This window comes from Perognathus longimembris, chromosome 17, assembly GCF_023159225.1.
Source record: "Perognathus longimembris pacificus isolate PPM17 chromosome 17, ASM2315922v1, whole genome shotgun sequence".
Classification (NCBI taxonomy): domain Eukaryota; kingdom Metazoa; phylum Chordata; class Mammalia; order Rodentia; family Heteromyidae; genus Perognathus; species Perognathus longimembris.
The window spans coordinates 13,972,112-13,998,269 of NC_063177.1; the positions used below are offsets into that span (position 1 = coordinate 13,972,112).

General features: G+C 44.2%; 1 protein-coding gene across 3 annotated transcripts; it reads right to left on the reverse strand.

Moving 5' to 3' along the window:
• Nucleotides 1–3,753: 3,753 nt before the first annotated feature.
• On the reverse strand, nucleotides 3,754–26,126 carry Gid4 (GID complex subunit 4 homolog). Of its 3 annotated transcripts, none has more exons than XM_048365474.1 (6): nucleotides 23,286–23,620; nucleotides 19,225–19,284; nucleotides 15,249–15,356; nucleotides 11,891–11,992; nucleotides 9,223–9,353; nucleotides 3,757–6,900 (listed from the first exon to the last, which is right to left on the reverse strand). In XM_048365474.1, the coding sequence occupies exons 1-6, from the start codon at nucleotides 23,388–23,390 to the stop codon at nucleotides 6,837–6,839; spliced, it is 570 nt and encodes a 189-aa protein (XP_048221431.1). In that variant the 5' UTR covers nucleotides 23,391–23,620; the 3' UTR covers nucleotides 3,757–6,836. The 3 variants fall into 3 exon arrangements, with proteins under 3 accessions (XP_048221432.1, XP_048221431.1, XP_048221429.1); XM_048365472.1 differs by lacking the exon at nucleotides 23,286–23,620 and adding an exon at nucleotides 25,711–26,126 and having other exon boundaries at nucleotides 3,758–6,900; XM_048365475.1 differs by lacking the exons at nucleotides 11,891–11,992; nucleotides 23,286–23,620 and adding an exon at nucleotides 25,711–26,122 and having other exon boundaries at nucleotides 3,754–6,900.
• Between the last annotated feature and the right edge of the window lie 32 nt (nucleotides 26,127–26,158).

The following is a 26,158-nucleotide window of genomic DNA, read 5'->3' on the forward strand; positions in this document are numbered from 1 at the left end:
CTGGGCTCTTCAAAATGTCAGTGACTAGGAGAGGAGGGAAAAGCAAGGAGATTGTTCCAGATTTAGGGATATTAAATACAATGTGTAGACCTTGCCTGGATTCTTTTTTTTTTTTAAGTACAACACAGTTATGGGAGGACAATTTGGGAGAAATTTAAATGGCTTGGCTATTGAACATTTGGGAGCTGTTGCTAGTTGCTTTGTTCTTAATTGATACACTTGCAGAATTTAAAGATTGTCTTGGTTTGGTAAACACCATAGACTCAATGGCTTAAACAACACATTTTCTCATAGCTCTGGACACTGTAAGTCTGAGGTCAGCATGCTCCACTTCTGGTGACAACTACTTTTTTGCTGTGAACTCATGTGGTTTGTCTTGGAGCAAAGAGTAAGCTCTTTAGTGTTTCTTCTTATTGGAGTACTCATCTGTCATGAGCCTCTTCAACTCCTATAACTCTAACAACTACCCTCGGCCCCCAACTCCAGGGCGGGGCTTCACATATGAATGTGGTGAGGGGAAAAGACAGTCCACAACAAGGTTGAAAAGTCATTCTGTATATTACTCTCAAGCAGTTCAAAATATTTAGCAAAAACATGTGAAAGTAAATATGGGAGTATGCTACTGATAGTTGAGTCCAGAAGAAGGCATATGAGTGTTTATTGAATTATTTTTTCAACCTTCCTGTAGGTGTGTGTGTGTGTGTGTGTGTGTGTGTGTGTGTGTACGTACCAGTAAGAGGGCTTGAACTCAGAGCCTTGGCACTGTTGCCTAGCTTCTTCTCTCGAGGCTACAGCCTAAACCACACACCCACTGGGACATTTCCCTTCCCTTTTGGGTTTGGGTGTGGCTGAATGAAAGGCCAAAAGCAATGTTATCCCTTCCAGACTGGCCTGAAAAGGTTGGCTTTTGGATCTTGCACCACCAAGGGTGATTGTAGAAGGTATAGGCTGAAGGCAACAGAGTGTGTCTGTGAAGGACCTTGCAGGTTGACAAAGCCAGCTCTCTAGCCCATCCTGGGCCACCTGGGCTTTATATAAGTGAGAAATAAAGTTTGGTTAGGTCAAACAACTGAAAGTGAAGGATTGATTCTCTTAGTAGCTGGCACATGTAACTGTTCTGTTAAGCTATACCAATCTCCTCTTGGGCCTTGGTCTCTGATTCACTGTTCAGTCATCTTCATGTACTAAGTGGGACTCACACAATGGCTTCTCTGTCCTTCCAGTTCCCAGGCCAAAACCCATGGACTCACTCTTGACTGCTTTTGTGCCATTGACCTGAAAATGGCCCAGGTAAACTTGAAGTCAGCATATGATTCTCTATAGCTGAAAAGTCTTGCATGTTCTTCCTATGTCCAGATAAGGAGTTTCAAGCTTGTAATATTTGGGAAGAAAAATCTGGACAGAAAAGCTCAACAGCAATCCAGTTTTTCAGGATTGTTCTTTCCCATTTGTATCAAACCAGCTGTAGATTTCATTTTGGAGCAGTTCCCATGCCTTCCTCCTCAGGTGTGGTTTAGGCCAATGGAGATGGCACACTCATGTCTGTAATTGTCCCACTTTGTTTTCACCTGTAGCATCATCTACACAGTGTTGTTTCTACTGTTCCTATAGATGGCTCAAAGCCAAAGCAAACTAAGCATATGGAAGAACTGAGATGCTTAGGGCTGGAGGCATAACTCAGTGGTACAGTACTTGCCTAGCAAGTGTGAGGCTGAGTCTAACCTCCAATATTACAAGGGAGTGTGTATGTATGTTGAGATAGTTAGCATAGTGATGTACGCTTGTGCTGCCAGGGAATGTAAGCAGGATGTGTGTTTTGAGATAGTAATGTATGTCTGTAGTTCCAGCTACTTGGGAGGTTGAGGCAGGAGACTCACTTGAGCCCAGTAGTGAAAAAACAAAAAAAGAATAAAGAAAAATTTAGCTACAAGGGCTTTGCTGTTGTTCACTATTAGTTTAAGGAAAGTGAGCACATTCATTTCTTCATCTCCAATACCTGATATAGTCAATTGTACACAAGCCTGGGGAGGGGGAGCGATGTGTGTGTGTACACACATACACATACACACACACTGTCAGTTGTGGGGGTTGAACTCAGGGCCTGGACATTGCACCTGACCTCTTTTGCTCAAGGATAGCACTCTACCATTTTGGGCCACAGCTCTACTTCTGGTTTTCTGGTGGTTAGAGACAAGTATCTCATGGGCTTTCCTGCCCAGGATGGCTTTGAAATGTGATCTTCAGATGTCAGCCTCCTGAGAAGCTAGGATTACAGGCATGAGCCTGGCTCAGGAAACACACACACATCAGAATATATATGAACTCAGGGCCAGGGCTCTGTCCCTCAACTTTTATTCTCAAGGCCAGTGCTCTGCCACTTTGAGCCACAATGCTATTTCTGTGCTTTAAAGAGTTTCCTGAACCTTGAAGTCACTGTGGCCTAGGCAGAGGCTGTATTTCTTCCCTTCCTTTGGAGAGAACTGAGTTCAGGGAGGTTAGCAGTGCACACAGGGCATCTCTAGATGGATAAACCCATGGTCTTTTCCACTCTACAAAACAGCTGAAAAAAATAATATCTTAAATTATGAGTTCAACAGTGAGCATGGTTTTTTGGTAGATCGTGGAACTTGAACTTGGGGCCTGGGTGCTGTCTCTGAGCAATTTTGCTCAAGGCTAGAGCTCTACCATTTTGAGCACAATGCCACTTCCGTTTTTTTTTTTTGTTTGTTTGTTTTTTGAGTAGTTAACTGGAGATGAGAGTCTCTCGGGGACTCTTCTGCATTGGCTGGCTTCGATCTACAATCCTCAGATCTCAGCCTCTTGGGTAGCTAGGATTACAGGCATGAGCCACTGGTGCCCAGCTGTGAACATGTTCTTCAACACAGAAGAAAAAAAAAAAGTTTATTAGTTTAAATAATAGAACTGATACTTTATATACACAGTGAACCCTGTCATTGATGTCAATTCCTTTCAACCAGTTTTTTAAACCTCCTCAGCATTTGAAACATCTCCTCAGAATTCAACTGATGTTTCTGGTTGTATCCTAGCCTAACCTGCTTAAGTGCTGCATAGCCTGGTGGTAGAGTCACAGACCTCAGGCACAGGGTACAGAGAAATCAAGGGTCAGGGCCTTCCATCCATACCTGGCTTCAGAGTGCTGCCAGTGCTTTGGGGTTCTCCCACTCCCAGAGGACAGTGGTCACAGTGGCAAAAGCAGCTCATGTGCATGCCTGACTTGACCACCTGTCTTTTTTTTTTTTTTTTTTGGCCAGTCCTGGGCCTTGGACTCAGGGCCTGAGCACTGTCCCTGGCTTCTTCCCGCTCAAGGCTAGCACTCTGCCACTTGAACCACAGCACCGCTTCTGGCCGTTTTCTGTATATGTGGTGCTGGGGAATCGAACCTAGGGCCTCGTGTATCCGAGGCAGGCACTCTTGCCACTAGGCTATATCCCCAGCCCCTCGACCACCTGTCTTGACAGCAGGCATGCCAGGTAGCAGATGACAGCTTAACCTGCAGACTTCCTAAGTCAGAAATGGGAATCTCACACACAGGACAAAGATGAATGAAGCATTTTCATGTTGCTAAGGAGATCCATAATTGAACAGAATAGAGCTCAAGCAAAGGTGCAGAGTGGTTGGCCAGAAACCTCCAGAATGAAAAGGAGAGTAGTCTAAGGAGGGCCTAAGCCTGCTGTGGCTTACCTGAGTCTCTGGCCGGCCTGGCAGAACTGTGCAGCTCCAGAGCCAGAAAGAGACTGGTTTCTACTAACAGGACTGTTCTGATTTAGAAATTGGACAAACACTGCTTAAATACCTTTATTATTTTTTAAAAATTATTTGGACATTGATAGCTCTGCAAAATATGTCTCCCATCCCAAATCCCTTCCCACATGTCCTCCATAAAGAAACAAAATATTCATACTTTGCGCCCATTCAAGTCTAATTTTTAAGAACATTTAAGCTCCAAAATCAAATATTTTTTCTTTCCAGAACTCGTTAGTAATTTTAAACCACAATACAACATACTTAATGGCATTTCTTTTTAAAAATTAGCTTATCAGACTATTTTATGAGGAAAAAAATCAATTCAAGGCCTTAGAGAGAATATAAATTCCCTGCTTTTGAAAGCAAAACATTGAAAGACCCCTTTGCCTCCCTTGGAGTTTGTGACTTCAACACAGCCAACGGAACCAGCAGAAATGACTTTGTCCTGGACATTAAGCATTGTCTAGTTACATTTGGACTGCAGCTGAAACGCTATAGAACCTTTAAAGGGACAGGTGGGCGGAGGCTGGGGACAGCGGAGTGGAAGCCTCTGAGCAGTGGGGAAAGAACAGCCAAATCCCTAGGATCCCGCCTTGTGGCAGGCTTGTTTAGGGTGGAGGAAGACAGTAGGAAACCTGCGATCTGCACTAATCTCTTAACAATGGATACAAGTGTCAACCAGAAATATTGCACATAGTATCAGAGGCATGTAAACTGCTGAGGTTAAGGAAAGATCTACAGGTGGAGAGGATTCCCCAAAAGTCCTTCAGGAACAGAAAGAGTTGATGTTGATCATTCGGGAGTGACTATGAGAAGTGCTCAGTCTCATCCCTGTGCTAATGGCAGACTTCTAAGTGAACAAATCTTCAGAGGTGTCTGGAGGGTCTGGGAAAGGTATCACTTCATTTTTCCAAATACATCTGCACACTTCATTACCTAGCTATGAAAGGAAAGCTGCAAACAGCCCCAGACAGAGCCTGGCCTGCCTGGTCTCCAAGAGAACACCAGTAGCATCTGTCAGTGTCCCTTCTAGCTCACTGATGTGTCACACGGAACCATGCACACAAGCCTCAATCCACTGCTCTAGGTAGGCCTGCCATCATTGAGGCACCTTGCAAACACATGTGTTTACTAGCTCTAGAGAGAGAGGAGACAGAGGGGTTCATGTGCCACATGAGGAAAGCTAGCAAAGCCCATGGCTTCCTTTGCTCTTCAATGACGTCCCTCAGTCTAACTGAATCAATAGCTAGGCATCTCATGTGTGAATAACACTCTCTGGGGGTACTTTTTAGGGTTCCTAGGCCCTGACTGCAACACATCTTTACTTGGTCTTGGAACTATAAATTCTAGATGTCACAAGTGCTCATGGCTACTTCCCCAAATTCTGCTCCTTTAAGGCTTCCCCTAACATTCAGTCTCAGTTAACATACAGTACATGTCATTAAAAAGAAAGTCACTTAAGAGTAGGAGACATCCCCAGCACTTGTCCTCCTAGAGGCTTTCTCTGTGGGGCCCATGGATGTGTAACTTGCAATGCTAACATCCTTTTTTTTTTTTCTTTTCCTTTTCTTTTTCTTTTTGTATGTGGTGCTGGGTCTTGAACCCAAGGGCTTCGAGTTTGAGTATGCTAGGCAAGCACTCTACCACTGAGCTACACCTCTAGCCCTGATGCTAGATTTTTCTTTTTTTTAAAGCTTTTCCTTTTACGTTCAGACTAAGCCTTGTAAACCACCAAAAAAAAAAAAAAAAAAAAAAAAAAAAAGCCAAATCTCCGCTGCCCCCACAACCTTGCCCATTTCTGTGGGCTACAACCAATACCAACCCATTTAGCTTTTTTAAACATTTAGAAAAACAAAAACAAACAACAAAACACACACGCACGCAGACACACACACTTTGGCACGTGAGCCTCAAGTTATAGGAGCATGTTCACCCCTCATCCCAATATTTCAGAGTCATTATTTCTTAGAACAAAGACCCCTTCTGCCTCATGAGGTCACCATGAAGCACGGCTGTTTTGAATAGCAAAAGGAGGAGGCACAAATGCTAAACTGGCCCCCAAAACAGTTCTTGTGTTTAGCACTTTAATTTATGCGGTGCTGCAAAACTTCTGTACCAAGATGACTTGTTTTAAAACTGCTGGTTGATTAAATATACATATATATATAGATATAAAAATTACTAAGTCAACATTTGCTGTTTTCAATGTGAAAACGATAAAATGTAATTCTGAATAATTGTGCATTTCCCATAGGGTCCTCATTTAAAGGGACCATAAAAATAATTTTGTCATTAAAAAAACTCTTATTTTTAAGTTTTGTATTGCCCTCTTATTCAAAAGTTTGGAGCAAACTTACTGAGTTAGCAGGTTTGGGATGTGTTCCTGCTGGGGATCTGGAAGCCTTACATATAGTGATCCCCAAAAGCAGGCCCAGGAACCTGACAGCCACATGCTAGCTTCACGCTGCTTACAGTTCAGGGCTTAGCAGTGCCACTGACCCCACGAAGCATCCTTGGAACCAGAACCAAAGGCCGATGAGGTCCAGTAGGATCCGCCTCATTTCATTGGCGGCAGATGCTGGGGCCAGCCAGCTCCTCGCAGAGCTCTAGGGCACAAAGGTGCTGGGGCTCTGCCTTTCCTACGGCTACTGGACAAGCAACTGGGGGAGGAGCAGGACCTGGATGGGGACCACTGAGCACCAAGGCTGAGGAGACCTGGGAGCTGACCTTCCATTAGGCTGGAGGTGGACCGAGGAAGGACGGCATTTCAGTGATGCAGAAGTTAGCTGTGCAGGAAGGAAAGTGCATTTAAGGTAGCTTAGAAACAGATGATGACCACATTGCCACAGAGAGGGAGGAGTGAGGGAGCCGACAGCTCCCTCTGCCTGCCTTGCCGATCCGGTCAGCCATGCTCCTTGGATTCTGTGGGTTAACATTCATGCTTTCTGATGCAAATCTGCTTGTGAAGAAACAGGAACACATCTCTCCTGGTTCTGGCAGGTATACAACTTCTGTGGCAAAGCTCTTTGTTGCCAAGGTCAGTTTTATTTGGCTGCTGTTCTGAACCGCTGTCACCGGAACTCATAGATGGGTGCACTGTGTTCAGGAACATGGGTCAGGTTGAGGGACTGATACCTGCAGTGGGAGGAGAGACAGGATAGAGGTAGTCATCTTGTTCGTGCTGAGCAAAATGTTAGAAAATCCCCAACAAAGGCCTGGAAGCACAGCTCAAGTGGTAGAGCACCTGCCTAGAAAGTGCAAGGTCTGAGTTCAAACTAAGTATCAGAGAGGGAGAAAAAAATATGAATATGGTCAAATATGAATATAGTCAATGCAACTATAAAAACAGAACAATGAAATCTTTTGAAATTGTTTTGGGGAGAAAAGAGTGATGAAGGGGATGAGACTGATTGGAATATATTGTAAACATACATGAGAATATAATAATGACCCCTTCCCATAACCAAGTAAAAAAAGAAAGAGCCAGGCACTGGTGGTTAATACCTGCAATCTTAGCTACTCAGAAGACTGAGATCTGAGTACTGAGGTCTGAAGTCATCCCTAGCAGGAAAGTCTTTGGGGCTCTTACCTTCAACCAACCACCAAAAAGCTGGAAGTGCAGCTATAGCTCAAGTGGTAGAGTGCTAGCCTTGAGCAAGAAAGCTTAGGAACAGCACTCAAGCTCTCAGTTCAAGCCCCAGGATCTTGGTAGAGTGCTAGCAGAGCAAGCAAGCTGAACAAAGAATGGAGTTCAAACTCCAGTACTTCCAAAAACAAAAAATGAAAAGCTGAAGGTGTTAGTTCAGTGGTAGAGTGCTTACCTAGCATGAGGCAAAAAAGAGGAAAGAGAAAAAAATCAATGTGCAGTAGCCACCATGAAAATGCAAACCAAAACTACACTGAGATGCTGCTTCATGCCCTCTTGGCAGCTGTAATTATAAAGACAAGGTAACAAGTGTAGGGAGGATATGGAGAAATTGAAATCCTCATACGTTGCTGATAAGAATGCAAAACAGAGCAGCCACGGTGGAAAGTTTGGCAGTTCCTCAGGAAGTTAAATATAGAATTGCCGTATGACCCAGCAATTTCACTCCTAGGTATATGTCCAAAGGAATGGAAAGCAGGAGCTCAGAAGCTGTCCACCCATGTTAATAGCAGCACAAGCTACAATAGCCAAAAGATGGCTATTCAAATAGTGAAAAAAACAAAATGTTGTATAGACATGCAATGGGGAATTCTTTGGTAATACAAACTGAAGTTTGGATACATAATACAACATGGATGAACTTTCAAAGTATCATAGTGAGTGAACGATTCCAGAGGTAAAAGCTAAATATTGTAGGATTTCATTTCTACAAAGGCAAGGAGGGGTTGAGGGTGGATGATGGCTAAGCAGGGCAGGGTTTCCCCTGGTGGTGATGAACATGTTCTAAGCAGGGGTGTGGCTCAGCAGTAGAGTGCTTGCCTATCATCTTCAAGGCCCTGGGTTCCATCCTCAGCATGCATGTACTCGCATGTGTGCACACCCACACACAGAGTTCTAAACTCAACAGCTATCTAACTTTATTAATATATAAATACCATTATTTCTATACTTTAAGCGAGGGAATTGTATTTTAGGCAAACAATATCTCAATAAAACTTAATAGAAAGGATTATGAACAACTCACTTAAAAAATAGAAAAATTACTGAAAGTCTTATGCTAATGGCCACTAAACAAGGCATTTGAGTAGGGTCACTCACAGTCACCAAAGTGGGAACAAGTGGAAAAGAAACAAAGGGTTCCATCTTCAGAAGGGAAATTGGATTTTATGACATTGTTCACCCTCCAAGTAGAGCTAGGTGCTTAAACAGGCAGCAAGGAGTCCAAAGTGTTTCCCAAAAGCTGCTATAAGCAAGCATCGATAGCCTTCTGTCCTTCACCTTGAAGAAGGTGCTCAGCAGAAGAGTCAATGCATATGGCCCCTAGGCCATCAGACTGAGACCTGATGGATCTCATGTAGGACCAGAACATGTAGGATCAGTTGGCAGTTGACTACACATTGATTAAATCATGGGATTAAATCAATTATAGTTACTGTCAAATTTGTGAGGAATAAATACAAAACCAAGAAGATTAAACTAGACATTACTGAAAATAAAGTAATCCTTAAAGTATTTACTGGATATAATAGCTCAACATTAGAACACTTGTCTAACATAACACACACACACACACACACACACACACACACACACGGTATTTAGAAGTTAACTCTTTAACACCCAAATGCTTCATTTTCATTTGCTCTGTGGATAACAGAAACAGAAACCCTTTAAAAATAGAGGCTGAAACCACTTAAAAAGAGGCTGAGCATGAAATCTGTACAGAGACAGGCCCAGAGATTCTCTTTCAGTTGTGTGCATGTGGGAGTGCAGCCAGCCTTTGTAGTGGCCCTGGCTGCTGGGATACTTACCATTCTGAACTCCGATGGTAGTAGTAGCCCTCTATAGAGGCTGCTGACTTCTGAAAGCAGATATAATAGAACCCGGCAAAGGAAGCACCACTGATGTCTTTGATTGTATGGTCTGGGACCAAGAACTGCTCCTGCACACAGATGAAGGACTGTCAATAAAAGAGCACTCCAGGGGGCCTCCTGGTTGGCATCATGGGGTTCTAAGGGTCAATTGCTAAAAATATGACTATGTAGTCTGGCCCAATATTCTGGGTCTTGGTCTGACTTTGGGATACCACCCATGTTCTAGTGGAGCATTCCATGTGCATTCATGAGGATTAGCAACTCACAGAAGGGATGATAGGCCCAGAGATCTATTGATCTAACAAAAAATAGCCACCTGTTAATCTGAGATTGTAGACAGAATGGCCTGGAAAGAGTAGGTTTTAGCTTCAGTTCTTAGGAACTACCACTGGACTCTGGGGTTCTTAATCTCTGAACAATGAGTTACTTCTGTTGGTGTGTGACTGTTTTCAGAGAAGACTGATTGCCAGGAACCCCTGCCACACCCCTTTCCACAGTTCTAAAATATCAAAACAATCAGAATGGCAATGCTCATGACCAGGCAGGTTACAAAGGTGGGCAAAGGTTTGAAAGGCTCTGTCTTTGTTTGCATTCCATTGAAAACACTCTGTCAGAGCAGGACCTTAGGTGGTCCAGTTTCACACAGAGAAGTTTCTCTCTCTCTCTCTTTGTGCTGGCACTAGGATTTGAAGCCAGGAGCCCACACTCACCTTGCTTGCTCTGCTGGTATTCTACTACTTGAGCCATGATTCCACTTCTGAGTTTTGCTATGTATATATGTATGTATGCATGTATGTATGTGTGTATTGCTAGTTATTTTTTTGAGATAGAATCGAATAGACTTTTCTGCTCAGGCTGGCTTCAAAGTATGATCTTCTACATCTCAGCCTCCTGAGTATCTAGAGTTACCAGTATGAGCTACTGGCACCTGACTTCTCTAAGAATTTGTTTTGTTTTGTTTTTGTTTTTGTTGCCAGTCCTGGGGCATGGACTCAGGGCCTGAGCACTGACCCTGGCTTCTTTCTGCTCAAGGCTAGCGCTTTACCACTTGAGCCACAGCGCCACTTCTGGCCTTTTCTGTTTATGTGGTGCTGAGGAATCGAACCCAGGGCTTCATGTACGCTATGCAAGCACTCCACCACTAAGCCAGATTCCCAGCCCTCTAAGAAACTCTTTAGACAAGAAATTTCATTGCTTTAAAAAAAAAATCAAAACACCTTTTTCAATGCTGTGATAGAACTGGAGGGCTTTGAACTTGCTAGCCAAGTGCTCATAACACTGACCTACATCTCAGTTTTTTCTACCTTTAAGTTTTTAAGGATATTCTACCTTATCTGAAACTAATTTAGGATGGGGTGATAGGTAGGGGGTGAGGGATGCTTAGTTGAGTGGTTGACAGCTTTTTCCTAACAGCACAAAACTGGGTTCCATCCCAAGCACTGGTTAAAAAAAAAAAGTTACATTAGGACAAGCTAGTTGCTGGTAGCTCACATGTAGAATCCTACTCAGGAGACTTGAAGCTTGAGGATCATGGTTCAAAGCCAGGCAGGGCAGGAAAATCCTCAAGACAGACACGATCTTCAATTAACCAGGAATATGCCAAACTAAAGAGGTGTGGCTCAAGTAGTAGAAGTGCTAGCTGTGAGCAAGAATGTTGAGCTAGAGCTGGAGACCCCAAGTTCAAACCCCAGTATAGGCACATAGACATAAAAAAAAGTTAGGACAAGATGCTTCCTTTAAAGGTCTAGTTGGCATGCTTCCTACTGATGGCAAGCAGTTGAATGGCTCAGCACTTGTTCTCTGCACCTGGCACTGTCTACTGAAGGGTGATAACCCTTCTCCCCAAATTATCAGCTATACAAAGGTGGCCATGAGGGCCCCAGATGCTTTGTCCTATGAAAGCTGTTAAAGCTTCATGATTAAACAGCGTTTTCTCTACAGATCTGACACTGGAAATTGGAAGTAGGTGCCTGTTTCCAAAGGTTCTTTAACGTGTGCTTCATGTTTTTGCTATCCTGAAGTGGTAAATATTGTGCTGTCAGAGCAGGAACACAAAGGACTCTCAAGCAAAAAAGCCAATCCCATCACCAGATGGAGCTGAGGGCTGGTGAGGGGAAAATCCACATTCCATTCCCGGTCCCTCATTTCCTGAGCAGAGGGCCCTGGGCAAAGGATGTGGTTGAAGAGTCCAGTCACTCAGATGGCATTTAAGCTCGGGTGAGAATAGGGTTCAGTGATGACTAAGTTCAAAATCTACAGAACAGTTGGATGACTCAACCTGGAGGCTCAAAGAGATTCTTTGGTGGGAGAAAGGAAGGGGAGAAGATGCAAACTATAGCATCATGGGTGCCCACCTGGCATTAATGCACCTGTTAGCCACTAAGCAGACAAGCAGCTGGGATACCAGCAGCTCACCCATGTGTGCGCTGGGGCTGTGGCACTCCTGATTTTTACAAGTGTATCATGACCCTGCAATGAAGATATACCATGACAAGCTGGGACATAGGGAGCCTTTGTGGGAAGGTATATACCCTCAGTAGGGCAGGTTTGGGAGTACACCACAGGTGCTAGCATACGGATCTCAGGAGACAGCTGAGGACCTTACCTTCCACCTCATGAAGACATAATCCCCATTCTTTAGTTCTTCATAGTCAAAGTCATCTGAATTAAATGATTTTGCATACTGATAAAAAGCCAGAAACTTGCCCTGAAAGCAAAAATAAAAAAAAAAGAAAAAGAAAAAAAAGTCTCATAACTAATCTACACAGGGAGGGGCTGGTGTCAGGATTCTTGGCTCCTGATGAAGCTGGCCAATATTGGGTAATAGAGAAGGGGACTGTGTTGACACCTGGGCATGGGCATGCACACCTAAACTTCTGGCAGACATCTAGGCTCCAGGTGAGGCACTTGCTGGACCAAATGCCCAGTGAACATGGCCTTGAGGAAAAGGCTAGAGAGTGGGAACAAACACAGTTATTACAAGAATGGAAACTAGGAACAGTTAATGAGAAGGTCTCTGTAGGTAAATCCATAGAGGCTAAAAAAACTACTACAAACTTAGAAATAGTCTGTCCAGCCAGAGGAGAGGGGTGTAGTAAAGTTTACCCCTTTGGCATGATAGCAGGATTCTGCTCAGGTAGAAATTAGACACAGGCAACACAGGGCTAAGTTTAAAAAGGAGAGCTGGGAGGAAAAGTGGCCTTGCACTTGCCAGGCTTTGGTTCAATCCCTAGTATTGTGGAAAAAAGTTGCAAAATTGTATCTTATGATCTCCTATTTTTGTAAAAAGACAAAAAATAAATAAAAAAGTAGTCATCTCTCAGTATCTACAGGGGATTAGTTCCTGGATCTTTGCAGAAACCCAAATCCTTGAATGCTTAAGTCCTTTATATAAAATATCACAGTATTTGCATAATCTATGCATATTTACAACATCTTTTAACTCACATCCAGGTATCTATCTACCTACATACCTCCCTACCCACCTACTTACCTATCTATCTATTTTTTGGTGCTGGTACTGGGGCCTGAACTCAGAGCTGTGCACTCTTGCTTGGCCATTTCTGCTCAAGGCTGGTGCTCTCTACCACTCTGGAGCCACTCCTCCACTTCCTCTATAGGTTACTCATAATACCTAATACAATGTAGCTGCTTTGTCTACAGTTGTTACATTGTATTAAGGAAAAGTAACAAGAAAAAGGTTGATTGTTGAGTTAAAAACCATCATTTTTTTCCTGGTGATTTTTCACCCAAAGTTAAGATGAGTACACAAAATGCAGAATTCACAGATACGAAGACCAACTGCATATACTCGAGAGATTCATAAAAAGGTTAATAGTTGTTTAACTTTAGGTATTACCATAATAGATAACTTTGTTTTGTCAAATAATTTTAAAATAATCATGTAATAATAAGAAAACATCGTACATAAAAAACCCATGATAAAAGTTTAAGGTGATATGTTCTAATCATCCTGAGTAGATCATTATGTAATGCATATATGAACTGAAACATCATATTATGCCTCATGAATATATAACAAGTATGTGCCAATCAAAAAATTAAGAAGTCAAGATACAGAGATGTTAAGTCATAGGCTATTTTTTTTTTTTCTTGCCAGTCTTGGGGCCTGAGCTCAGGGCATGAGCACTGTCCCTGGCTTCTTTTTGCTCAAAGCTAGCACTCTACCATTTGAGCCATAGTGCCACTTCTGGTTTTCGGTATATGTGGTGCTGAGGAATCAAACCCAGGGCTTCATGCCTGCTAGGCAAGCACTCTACCCCTAGGCCACATTCCCAGCCCCAGCCATAGGCTATTTTAGGCAGTTATTTTTATTCTAAGTAGATTAAATATGTGAATCCTGATTTGAGGGAAAGACTATGATACCAACTTTAAATGTCACTCACAGGAAATTTTGAGGTTATATACCAGGCATCTATGGGAAAATGATAGCACAGGCAAAGGTTATCACATATTGTAAGGACCAGACAAACAGGGTGCAGTACTGGACACACAGGAGCCCTCAACTCTGATGTTGCTACCAGTATGCCTCAATCTTTCAGACACTTAAATCTTCCTCATTTCTTCATATTATCAAGATATGACTGTCTAGCTTTTGGTATTCAAGGACTATAATAAAAACATGTGACTTTCAGAAAAATGTTTGAAAAGGCTCTAGTTTTTTTTTTTTTTAACCAGTTTTGGAGCTTAAATTCAGGGCCTTGGCACTGTCCTTGAACTTATTTTGCTCAAGGCCAGAACTCTATCCACTTGAGCTACAGTGCCATATCTGGCCTCTTCTGTTTATGTGATACTAAGGAATCAAACCCAGGGCTTCATACATGCTAGACAAGCACTCTACTACATTCCCAGCCCAAGGCTCTAGTTTAAACTTAACTCTAGCTCAGAATTTTAAAGACATCAATAAGCAAAGCTATCACTCACAGTGAAGCTACAGACAAGATGTGCCTGGAATTCTTATGACAGGCTGGGGTGTGAATAGGGGGATAATGTAGAGAACCAGGCCTGAGAACCAGTGACTAATACCCCAGCCAGTGCTGGTGGGTTGGCCATCCTCTGCATTAAACAAAAGTTTATCCTCACTATGGCCAACTAAGCTGAAGGCTATTCTGATAGGTTGAGAGATATTTTTAATTATTTTATTTTTAAATTAATATGTATTTGAGAAAACAGGTTTTTGAAGACATAAGACTTGGGTGACAACTAGGGAAAAGACCCAAGAAGTTTAACTCTAGGCTGTCTTGAACTATTGAGGAATGAGAACCTTCCATACTTGGCAGCTACAAAAGGGATTTCACTGTAGTGTCTAGACAGTATTAGGACAGGATGAAAAGAAACCATGTGGTTCTGACTTCACTGGGTTGAGTTAAATCTAACAGAGGCAACTGGTGTTCCACAGGGTTCTTCCATGTAGAGGTAACTGGAAAGAAACAGTGGAATGATGGATAGATAACGCTGACAGCCATACCAAGGTGTGCAAGGAACATGAGGGTTGTACTGGTCAGATAACCATGTACTATTTTTTCCTTCTTCTGGTACTGAGGTTTGGGCTCAGGGCCTTGTGCTTGCTTTGTTTTCTTGCTTAGTTGGTGCTCTACCACTTGAGCCAGGCCTCTAGCCCTGGCTTTTGCTGATCATTTTGGATATGGAGTGTCAGTGTTCTTCCTTGGCTGACTTCAAACCAAACCAAGATTCCCCCGGGGTCTCAACCTCACAATACCTAGGATTATTGGCATAAGCCACTGGTGTCTGGCAAAATGTGTTATGTAAGAGACAGGATGAACAGAGCCCCAACTTTTTAGAGGAAGGATGGAACAATCTGAGGCCTGTGTGTAGGAATCTGTTGCCCCTCACTGCAGAGCCTCAGCTAATTATCAGTGAGGGCTCCCAAGTTCTGTCAGCTCTCTAGCTATCATCAAATTCTGAGCAGAGGACAACCTTACCCAGTGCTTCCGATCAACATCTTCATCCGCATCCCACTTGCGAGTTAAGAAAGGATGTTTTCTGCTGATTATTTCTCCTTCAAAAAAGGTTGTAAGGGTTGGATACTCCTATGGAAAAAGGTAAATATCTAAATAAGATGTTGAACAAGTATTTTTTTTTTTTTATGGATCACACATGGTAACTAATTGCTCCACCACTGAGAGTCCCCAGGCTCTGAATGAGCATTTTAAGCTTGTTTTCTTGGTGCTGGGAACTGAAGTTAGGATCTCAAGTCTGCTAAAGATGATATGCTTTCCTACTGAGCCATAGACAATACCCTCATTCCCCCGTTTTAACCTTTCAGAAAGAAGAATCTTATTCTAACTTTTTCCCCATCACATTGCAAATAATAAAAACCAGTCAGACTCAGCTGATTTGCCAATGGGCTGTGGAAAAAAACCCAAAACTGCCCATCATACAACTAACTGATGCTAATAAAAATTCCATGTATATATCCTAAACTGTGAGCAAGGGGCTTGGTAGGCTGAACACAGTAGATTACTGACCTGGTGTCCCTAGACTATTCAGGGGCTAGAGATAAGGCTCAAGTGGTAGAGTGGCTGTTTAGCAAAGGTTAAGCTGAGTTCAATTCCCAGTACCACCAGAAAGACACAAAGATGGAAAGACTTAGGCATACTCTACCACTTGAGCCACAGTGCCACTTCCGGTTTTCTGGTAGTTAATTGGAGATAAGAATCTCATGGACTTTCCTCCTCAGGCTGGCTTTGAAGTACGGTCCTCAGATTTTAGCCTCCTGAGTAGCATGAACCACGGGTGCCTGGTGAGATTTTAATCTCTGAGCTTTGTCATCTTTATCAGGAGTCCATACCAAAGAGTCAGAAGGACAAAATGACAAAAGGGTCCTAATTCATAAAGTACCTATGGTTCAGTCTGTCATTTCCCTAAGGGATGATTCTGGTCTGACTTCTCTCCAACACTTTAGTCAGTATCTGGGATGACCACAAGGCATTCTCAAACTCATAATTAAATGCTTAATGAAGGAGATCTGATATGTATAGAAGTCAACCTAGACAAGCTATTTCTCAGGGCAAGAGCAGGAAGCCTACGCACTTGACTATACAGCTAAACTGGAAGTAATTTACAGAGCCAAAGAACAGCACACACCAGCAGAAAGGATAATAGAAAAAGGAGCCATTGGGTCCAGCCACTGAAGTCAAGCAGAAGCTCCCCCTGCTGATTTCATGCTCACTCATAATGAGGCACTTTTCCTGGCTTTCCACACAGTCCTATCTTCTGAAGGTATTAACTTTCACTTGGTCAGTAAGTCAGTGAAAACTTCTAGAACAGGCAGGTATTTAGTTTTGTAAATAGCATTCTGGTTCATATATCAGTCCCTTGTGAGTTCAGTTAAGTGTAACTTGTCTTCTTGCTTCCCAATAAGCTTCCAACCTGGACTGGACATTTCAAATCCTCTAAGGAGTAAAGGGTCTGATCATCTTCCAGGCCCAAGTTAGGCTCCCAGACACCGGCCAGCTTCCGGGCTCCTTGGAAAAATGTCTCTCCCTACTGGTGGCTAGCTCAGAAATACAAAGAGAATGCTGTTTAAAATCCATTCTCTACATTTGTGGGATTTCAAAATGGCACACAATATCTAAAGTTGAGCTTTGCTGATGTGAGGAAATTATCTCCAATCAGATTTTTAATATTGTGTAAATGCAGAAGACAACTACTATGCTAAACCCCAAAATATTTACATAGTTTAAATATACCTTTGATATTTTAAACAACTGTAAGTTAACAACTTAAATGTAAGTAAACAAAAATAATTAGCACAGATACAAAATTCATTCAAAGATTCATTATAGTTTTCTGCGTTTTGCTAAAATTGTCCACAGCAACCATATAAAAGATACATGATTTTTAAAGTTATTAAACACTTGAACAACACTGAATGCCTTCAAAGTGAATGAATTATACACTTTAAATTTATTTTTTGTGCCAGTCCTTTGAATTCAGGGCCTGAGTGCTGTTCCTGAGCTATTTTGCTCAAGGCTAGTGCTCTACTACGTGAGCCACAGTTCCATTTTCAGCATTTTTGGTGCTTTGTTGGAGATGAGAGTCTCACCAATTTTTCTGCCCAGTATGGCTCCAATCTGCAATCTTCAGATCTTAGCCTCCTCTAGGATTATAGGTGTAAGCCATGGACACCTAGCATACATTTATTTATTTGCTGGTTCTGGAGCTTGAACTCAGGGCACGGACACTGTTCCTTTTTCTGCTCAAGGCTTGCACTCTATTACTTGAGCCACAGCTCCATTTTCAATTTTTTTGGTGGTTAATTAGAGATAAGAGTCTCACAGACTTTCCTGCCTGGGCTAGGTTTGAATCAATAGCCTCAGATCTCAGCCTCTTGAGTAACTAGGATTATAGGCATGAGCCATTGGCATGCAGCAAACTGTACACTTTAAATGGGCAAAATGTACAGTATGTGACCTGTATCTCAATAAAGCTACTAGAAATTATTTAAGAATTCCAAGTTTCTTGTGTCTAGGCAGGACCCAGGAATACCAAGACCTTTCACTAAGTGCCCTGAGACAGTCTAGTGGAGTCATAGCTGGATCTGAAGCAGACCATGTCTGGGGACGGTGTATGCCTTCCAAGGGCACTTGACCCATAGACTATGGCCTTTCCAGGAGGGATGAATCCCTGTGGGCTAGTCCCTGTGTGTAGGTCATGCTTGTACCCTTAGTGAAGAAGCCCAACAGGCACTCCCAACTCAGAGGGCCTACCTCTGATGCTTGCTCCATGAGAGGCATTCTCAACACTGTTACATTCTTTCCAAATTTTTAAAACCACTACCATTTTTGCATACCTTCCTACAACTCCAATGACTGGCTTTGGAGTTATTGTTAACATTCTGGTGTGTGATATATTTTGCTGTTTTCCTTGTGAAGTTCAAGTTTATGCTCTGTACTCCATTAACAAATGAGCTTGGCTGCCTTAAGAGCCAGATATAGGGCTGGGAATGTGGCTTAGTGGTGGAGTGCTTGCCTAGCATACATGAAACCCTCAATTCCTCAGTACCACAAACACAGAAAAAGCCAGAAGTGGCGCTTTGGCTCAAGTGTAGAGTACTAGCCTTGAGCAAAAGAAGCTCAGGGACGGTGCCCAGGCCCTGAGTTCAAACCTCAGACTGGGAAAAAAAAAAAAGCTAAATATACTCTTTTTTGACAAACATTTTTCTTCTTTGACAAACCCCACAATTAGAATCCTTTGCTATCCACTTTCTACCCCTACCTGACTGGATCCATTTCTAGAGATGAAGATGACATTTTGTCTCCACCATAAACTTCCTAGGAAATCTTCAACCGAGCTTCAAATATAGAAAAGGAGAAGGCTGAGGCTTGGGCCTTCCACATTCCACATTCCTATCAATCTCCCTACCATTTACTTTAACATGGCTCCTCCCCTTGGGACAAGTCATGAGTAAGCAGGACAGAGATTTCTCACTCTCACTTTACAGATGAGGAAACTGAAATAAGAGAAATTAAAGGTCATAGAACCAGTAAGGGGCAGAGGGAGAATGTTACCCAGCTGCATCCAACACAGCCAAGTCTTGCTAGGTCATCAAATCTTAAGAATTGATAAAAAAGGCCACAGGCCTCTAGAGCAGTCAAGGCCAGGCTTTCACATAGGCCAGCTCTGGCCCCTCTTTCCTCTTCCTGTACCAGGGTTGGAATTGTTCATCAGGGTTTGAAGTCAGCACTTCAAGCTTGCTAGGCAGGGCTGGGAATGTGGCTTAGTGGTGGAGTGCTTGCCTAGCATGCATGAAGCCCTGGGTTTGATTACTTAGTACCACATAAACAGAAAAGGCTGCAAGTGGCGCTGTGGCTCAAGTGGTAGAGTGCTAGCCTTGAGCATGGAGGCTTGCTGAGCAAGCCATCCACATGTCCCAGCCCTGTAATGAGTGCTTACCTCAGTAAGGCCTTTAATCTTCAGATACCCACAAAGGTAAGAGTTTCCCGTGTCCACATGCTGTAAAGAGAGGGCACACAATATGTTACAAATGGATGGACAAACTGGGAACATGCGGGGGGAGGGGGGGCGTAGTTTGGAAATCCTTTGAGGCTGGGCAGGGTCAGGAAGGTGAGGTGATCAGTGTCTACCCAAAATGGATCCCAGAACCTCTTGATTCCCTTCAGCTGGACATCTTGAGATTGAAGTGCCTTCTTTTTTTTTTTTTTTGTTTTTTTTTGGCCAGTCCTAGGCCTTGGACTCAGGGCCTGAGCACAGTCCCTGGCTTCTTCTTGCTCAAGGCCACCTGAGCCACAGCGCCCCTTCTGGCTGTTTTCCATATATGTGGTGCTGGGGAATTGAACGGAGAGCTTCATGTGTAGGAGGCAAGCACTCTTGCCACTAGGCCATATTCCCAGCCCTGAAGTGCCTTCTGAAGCAATATGCCTTATACTTCACCCATGTGTCTTCAACACATCTTATGCACCTGTAAGACTGTATACTGGTGCATGGTATCATCCCTAATCCCAAGATTGACTTGTTTCTATTTTATTGTTTTTAATTCACTGCTGCTCACTTATCTAGGAAATCTACTCCTGCCCTCTTATTTACACTTAAGCACTATCTTGCATCATTTTCTTATGCAACGAACCAAGTATTCAAGAAGAGCATCTTAGGAAGAGTTATGTGGCATAAATTTTAGTTATGAATCAAAATGCCAACCAAAAGTCTGACTAGACTGAATGCCTGCTTGGTCTTTCTCATACACAAGTATTTGTTTCTTAAAGAGAAAATCTAGGAAATGTAACAGGTACAGTAGATTTTGAGGTTTAGCCACCAATTATTGCTTGTGGAGACCCTGCTGGATGCCTATCCAACAGCCAGGTTCTTCGTTTTTGCTCCTGGAAAGGCCTAACTTTGTGCTGGCACCTGTCCTACTTGTAAGACCAGGACAACACTAATGGAACCTAAGCAATCATTCTCCTTATGAGTCATCAAATTATGGAAGAGTGACTTTGTTCTAGACAATCAGATACTGCCCAGAATATCTTTCCCTGGGTGTGCCTGGAAGATTACTGGCATTTGAAGAAGCATCTAAGGAAGAAGTCGCTCTTCTTCCTCCAGAGGTGGCAGTATCTGCAACATAGCATCCAGTCCCAGTATAGCCAGCAAGAGAACAGAAGAAACAGGGCAGGGGATGCTAGAGGGGCAGCCCAGAAAGATGAAAGGACCCATCAAGAACCCTGGCTGGGAATATGGCCTAGTGGCAAGAGTGATTGCCTCCTATACATGAAGCCCTAGGTTTCAGCACTGCATTCCTCAGCACCACATATATAGAAAACGGCCAGAAATGGCACTGTGGCTCAGGTGGCACAGTGCTAGCCGTGAGCAAAAAGAAGCCAGGGACAGTGCTCAGGCCCTGAGTTCAACCCCCAGGACTGGCAAAAAAAAAAAAAAAAAAAGAACCCCTTAATCAACCAACCTCAGACCACATCACCTCTAAACTCCTTGTAAGGTTTATTTATTCTGTAAGCTATTTTGATATGCAAAATATGGTTACTTGGCCAGATGCCAGTGGCTTAGATCTATAATCCTAACTACTCAGGAGCTTGAGATCAAAGGATCATGATTTGAAGCCTGCTCAGTCAGGAAAGTTCATGAGACTCCTATCTTCAATTAACCACCAGAAAACTGAAAGTGGCTCTGTAGTTCAAGTACTAGAGTGCTAGCCTTGAGCACAAAGGAGTTCAGGGCTAGTGCCCAGGTCCTGAATTCAAGCCCTACAATTGACCAAGAAAAGAAGTATAGTTACTTGGAGCTAAAAGCAAACTAATAAGACATTTTGTACAAATCTACAGACTCATCCTGAACTGGCAGAATTTCAGAGTTCATGACTTAAGTGAGTCCAATCGTCATGAACTGGGAAGCTCTGCCTAGTAATCTCTGAATTAAAGCAAAACAATGTATAGTAGCTTCTGGAGCACATGGGAAATTTTCTTATTAAGTGAGGTCTCATTTAAAAAACTAGAAAGACACTTAGCACATTTGGGAACTCAACTACTTCCAATTATGCCATGAATCAAATTCCTAGGTAGTCCTTAAAAACTGTAATGAACTTAGCCAGCCAGATGATGTCAGCACCAAAGCAAATGAGCCTCCCTGAAGCTAAAGTACCTTTACAGCTCAGAGCTGGTGACAGAGGTATTCCATGCAAAAACTTCCAAGCCCTTTCAGGTATCTTCATCTGCTGACATTGGAACTGGGCATTATAGAAAACAGCTGATCCACACTATCATGGTTCAGCAAAGAACTTTTATTAAGGGACATAGGTTTGTATTCGATTCTCATTGAATTCAGTACCGTTTGGGTTTCACAGCTGCTGGAATGAGTATCAGGTGGCAGGGGTAGTTGCTAATAAGATTAAAAATTGGACTGTAAATTGGCTTGTATTTGCACAGATTATCACATGCTCAAGAATCAGAATTTCTGTTTGGCTTTCATTCAACCATGTGTCTCTCCAATTGATGATGGCTGGAGAACTTAAATTACCCCACAACACATACAGCTTTCACCAGAAGAGGAGCCAGCATCTCAATGAGAAAGATAACAATGCAAGTGTTTACAAGGGGATCTCACAGACAGCTGTGTCCAACAACTGCTCCTTTAAAATATTCTTTCCACAGGGCTTTGGGTTTCATTCTATTGGTGGCTTCTGGGATGGCAGAGGGAGAAAGAGTAGGCAACTCAAGAAGGAGGGGGAGATGAGGTCAGAACCTCCCAAAGATTTGGAGAATTCTTTATACTGGAACATCAAAACAGAAAGTACTTTAAAAAGCACCAGAGAGATGGTGCACAACATCCTTTGGGAAGTTCAAGCCAAGACTATAATGAGATTACACTGCTCACCACTATGATGGCCACACCCAAAAGATGGACATTAGCAAGTGTTGGTGAGGATGTGAAGTTGAAATCTTTATATGCTACTGCTGCAATGGTAAGATAACCACTTAGAAAACACGAAACTATTAAACACAGTTACCATATGACAATTCTACTCCTATATGTCTACACTCAAGAAAAATGAAAACTTATAGCCACATAAAAGCTTTAACATGAGCCTGATATTGTAGTGCATACTTGGAGTCCCAGCACTTGAGTGGCTGAGGAGAAAGGTTTACTTCAGCCTAGGAGTTCAAAACCAGCCAGAGAAACACAGTACGGCTTTGTTTCAAAAATAAGCAAAAAAGGGCTGGGGGTATGGCCTAGTGGCAAGAGCGCTTGTCTCGTATACATGAGGCCCTGGGTTCAATTCCCCAGCACCACATATACAGAAAATGGCCAGAAGTGGCGCTGTGGCTCAAGTGGCAGAGTGCTAGCCTTGAGCAAAAAGAAGCCAGGGACAGTGCTCAGGCCCTGAGTCCAAGGCCCAGGACTGGCCCCCCCCCCCCCCAAAAAAAAGTAAAAAAGGTATAGCACTATTTGTAATTGGTAAAAAAAATGAAAAAACAAAATGTTTATCTACACAATGGGCAATTGTTATGATGGATGATACAACAATAATAAGGAATAGTGTTGATCCATGTGAAGATATGACCCATCAAATAGTATGCTAAGTTAAAACAGCCAGTCACAAAAGGCTAGATACTGTATAATTCTGTTTATATGAAGTGCCCAGAATAGGCATCTGAGGAAAGAAGACTAAGGGGTATAAAGGTTTCTTTTTGGGAGTGATAATAATGTTCTGGAATTAGGTTATAGTGATATATACTGTGAATATACTGAATATAGTGAATATACTGTGAACTACTTAAATGACTGGTATGTAGTATCTTAGTAAAGGTGCTTAAGGAAGAGAAAGAAAGATAAGCAGGACAGAATATGATTACAGTTATGAAAGACAGGAGAGAAATGTAAAGAAAAATGAAGACTGAGTGGAAGAAACTAGTCCTGGCTAAAAAACCAGATGATGGAGCAATTCACATGCTACTGACTGGTGACAGTGATGCACAAGAGCAGCTCACAAATCCAGATGTAGGGCTGCATTCCATGGCATGACAGCCGGGGGGGGGAGGGGGGGCCCTTACACAAGAGCAGCTCACCAATCCAGATGCAGGGCTGCATTCCATTGCCCTCCCCCCCCCACCCCCAAACACACATCCCACTCAAGGGCTTCTTGCCTTGGCCAGCTGTGCCCCAACTCAATCACTACTTCCACTGGTTCACAAGGAAACCGGCACCTGACAAGGTCAGAAATAACACAACACACAGAAGGGAGCAGTGGCTGCAGGAATCAAAGCAGACTTCTAGCAGACACCTAGCTACCCTGCCAGTTGTCCCCTGCCACTTCAAAAACCATCACAAGGACACAAATTCAGGACCATTCCAAACATGACTATCCTGGGAATCTCACTTCTAGAATTTTTTTTTTTTTTGCCAGCTCTGGGCTTGGACGCAGGGCCTGAGCACTGTCCCTGGCTTCTTTTTGCTCAAGGCTAGCACTCTGCCACTTGAGCCACAGTGCCACTTCTGGCCATTTTCTATATATGCAGTGCTGGGGAATTGAACCCAGGGCCTCATATATACAAGGCAAGCACTCTTGCCACCAGGCCATATTCCCAGCCCCTCACTTCTAGAATTTTATGATTAGCTGAAAGCCTCGCATTTTAAGCAAAAAATAAATTCCCACATTAGGCAGTTATTTCTGTTTTCTTGTGGTGGCAGGGATTAAATGGAGGGCCCTGCACATGCTAGGCAAATGCTCTGCCAATGGACTGCATCTTCAGTCCTATGCATAGTTACAGGAATAAATATCTCAGCCACAGTAGTTTTCCACATACTTTGGGTCATGCCAGACCTGTAAGTTTATAGGTTGGACATACAAGTAACATGAGAATGCAATTCTCAGAATGAAAACCAAAGAAAACTATTTCCCACAAATCAGTAAGAAAAGGGGCTGGACAGGCACCAGTGGCTCATGCCTGTAATCACCTAGCTACTCAGGAGACTAAGATGTGAGAATCATGGTTCGAAATCAGCCTGGGTGGCAGTAAAGTCCATGAGATTCATCTCCATTTAACCACCAGAAAACTGGAAATGGCTCAAAGTGGTAGAGTGCTAGCCTTGAGCAAAAGAACTCAGGGACAATGTCCAGGCCCCAAGTTCAAGCCCCACAAGGGACAAAAAAGGCATTCCCATTGTCTTTGGGGTGGGAGACATACTTAGTCAAAAGAGACAGAGATATAATTAGAAAATGCAAAGGGCAGCAGAAGGACAAGCACACTGCACATCCCATGTTCACACAGGGGCAATGAGGCTGCATACAGGGCTTCTGGCAGAACTTTCAAAGAACAGGTATGGAGAGGAGGTCTGGGGACAGCCTAGGAGGTGGTATCAGGAACACTGGAAAAGGAAGGGGGAAAGTGTGTTCTCAGGTGGTCAGGGGTCAATGCAGAGGAACAGTTTTGTAAGGAATGGAGATAAATAGGTATCTGTGCCACTGTCCATCTCCTTGGGCTGGGGCGGAAGTGTCCAGTGAGAGAGAGCTGAGGTACGGGAAAGGGCTTGGAGCAGGTGTAAATCCAAGGACAGGCACGCAGAAATATGGGCCAAGAAGGGAGAGGACATGACACAAAACTGAGTTAGATTTCCCAGTACATCAATATCTGGGGTGGGGGGGAAGCCCTGTGCTCTTGTAGGTAAAAGTTAACACGAGAGAGGGTCTCTTGGGAGACAGAAGTGAGCTAGAGGGGGTATGGGGTGGGAGATCAGGATGGGAGACCAGGATGGAATGGGAAGTGGTGGGAGCTCAAGGCAGGAGACTGAAGCAGGTGGTGCTCCTGGGGGCCCCAGAGTACCCAAGGTCCTAACAGGGAGTATCAGGAAACCAGACACAGCTGACGGAGGGAAGAAGGTTCTCCCACTTCTCAAGGGGCACTTCCAAGTCCGAAACGGCAGGGGGAAGGTCTTAGGGTCTGAGGATAGGAGGCATCCTTCTCAAATCTGGGAGGGCATGACATGAGCCATCCTAAGGGGTGGGGAGGGTGGGTCACGGAGTGTGAGAAGACAAGTGTCGAGTTCGGGGTCTGAGAGGGGCTGGTATAAGGTCCTGGGAAAGAAGGACCCAGGCCAGCAGAAGGGCAGTCATGGAAGGGGGAGGGGCTTCCGGATCCCAGGAGGACCGGTCAAGGGCTTCAACTCTAGGGCAAGGTTTGGGGGTCTGCTGGGGATTCAGCCATCACAGGCTCTTCTGGGGTCTGAAAGGAGGTAAGGGTTGGGACTCGAGAGTGCGAGGCACCAGCTGGACAGGTCTGGGTGGGAGGCGCCGGGTGCAGGAGGCCCAGACGTCGAGGGCCTGTTCCGCGGGTGCGGGCTCGAGGAGCCCAGGGAGGGCGACACCCGTGAGCACCGCGAGGAGGCCCTCGGGCCCCGGCCCGGCCCGGCGCTCACCTGCAGCACCACCTCTACGTCGTATGAGTTCCCCTTGCTCTTCTGGTGGCCGCGGAACTTGGAGCCGCTGTAGAGCAAGCTGGTGGCCACGCCGGGCTGCTGGGTGTTGATAGGCGGCGGCGGGATGAGAGAGGCCGCGGAGGCAGCCGAGGCACCGGCCGGCGGGGGACACTCGGTGCGGACCGGCATCGCGGGGTCCCCCGGAGCCAGGGCTGGGGGGAGGGGGAGAGGAACCGCCGCCGCCGCCGCGCGGGAGCTGAGAAGGGTGAGGAGGGAGGGGCCGGGCGCGCACGCGCGGGTGGGGGTGGGGACCACCCGCCCGCTGCCTGCGCACCGAGCGCTCGGGCCGCCACCGGGACCCCAGGACCTGCGAGCAGGGCCTCCCTGTCCTGAGCTGGGTCCCCCTTCCCACTTGCCCTCGCACACACACCGCCCCTTCCGATTGGCT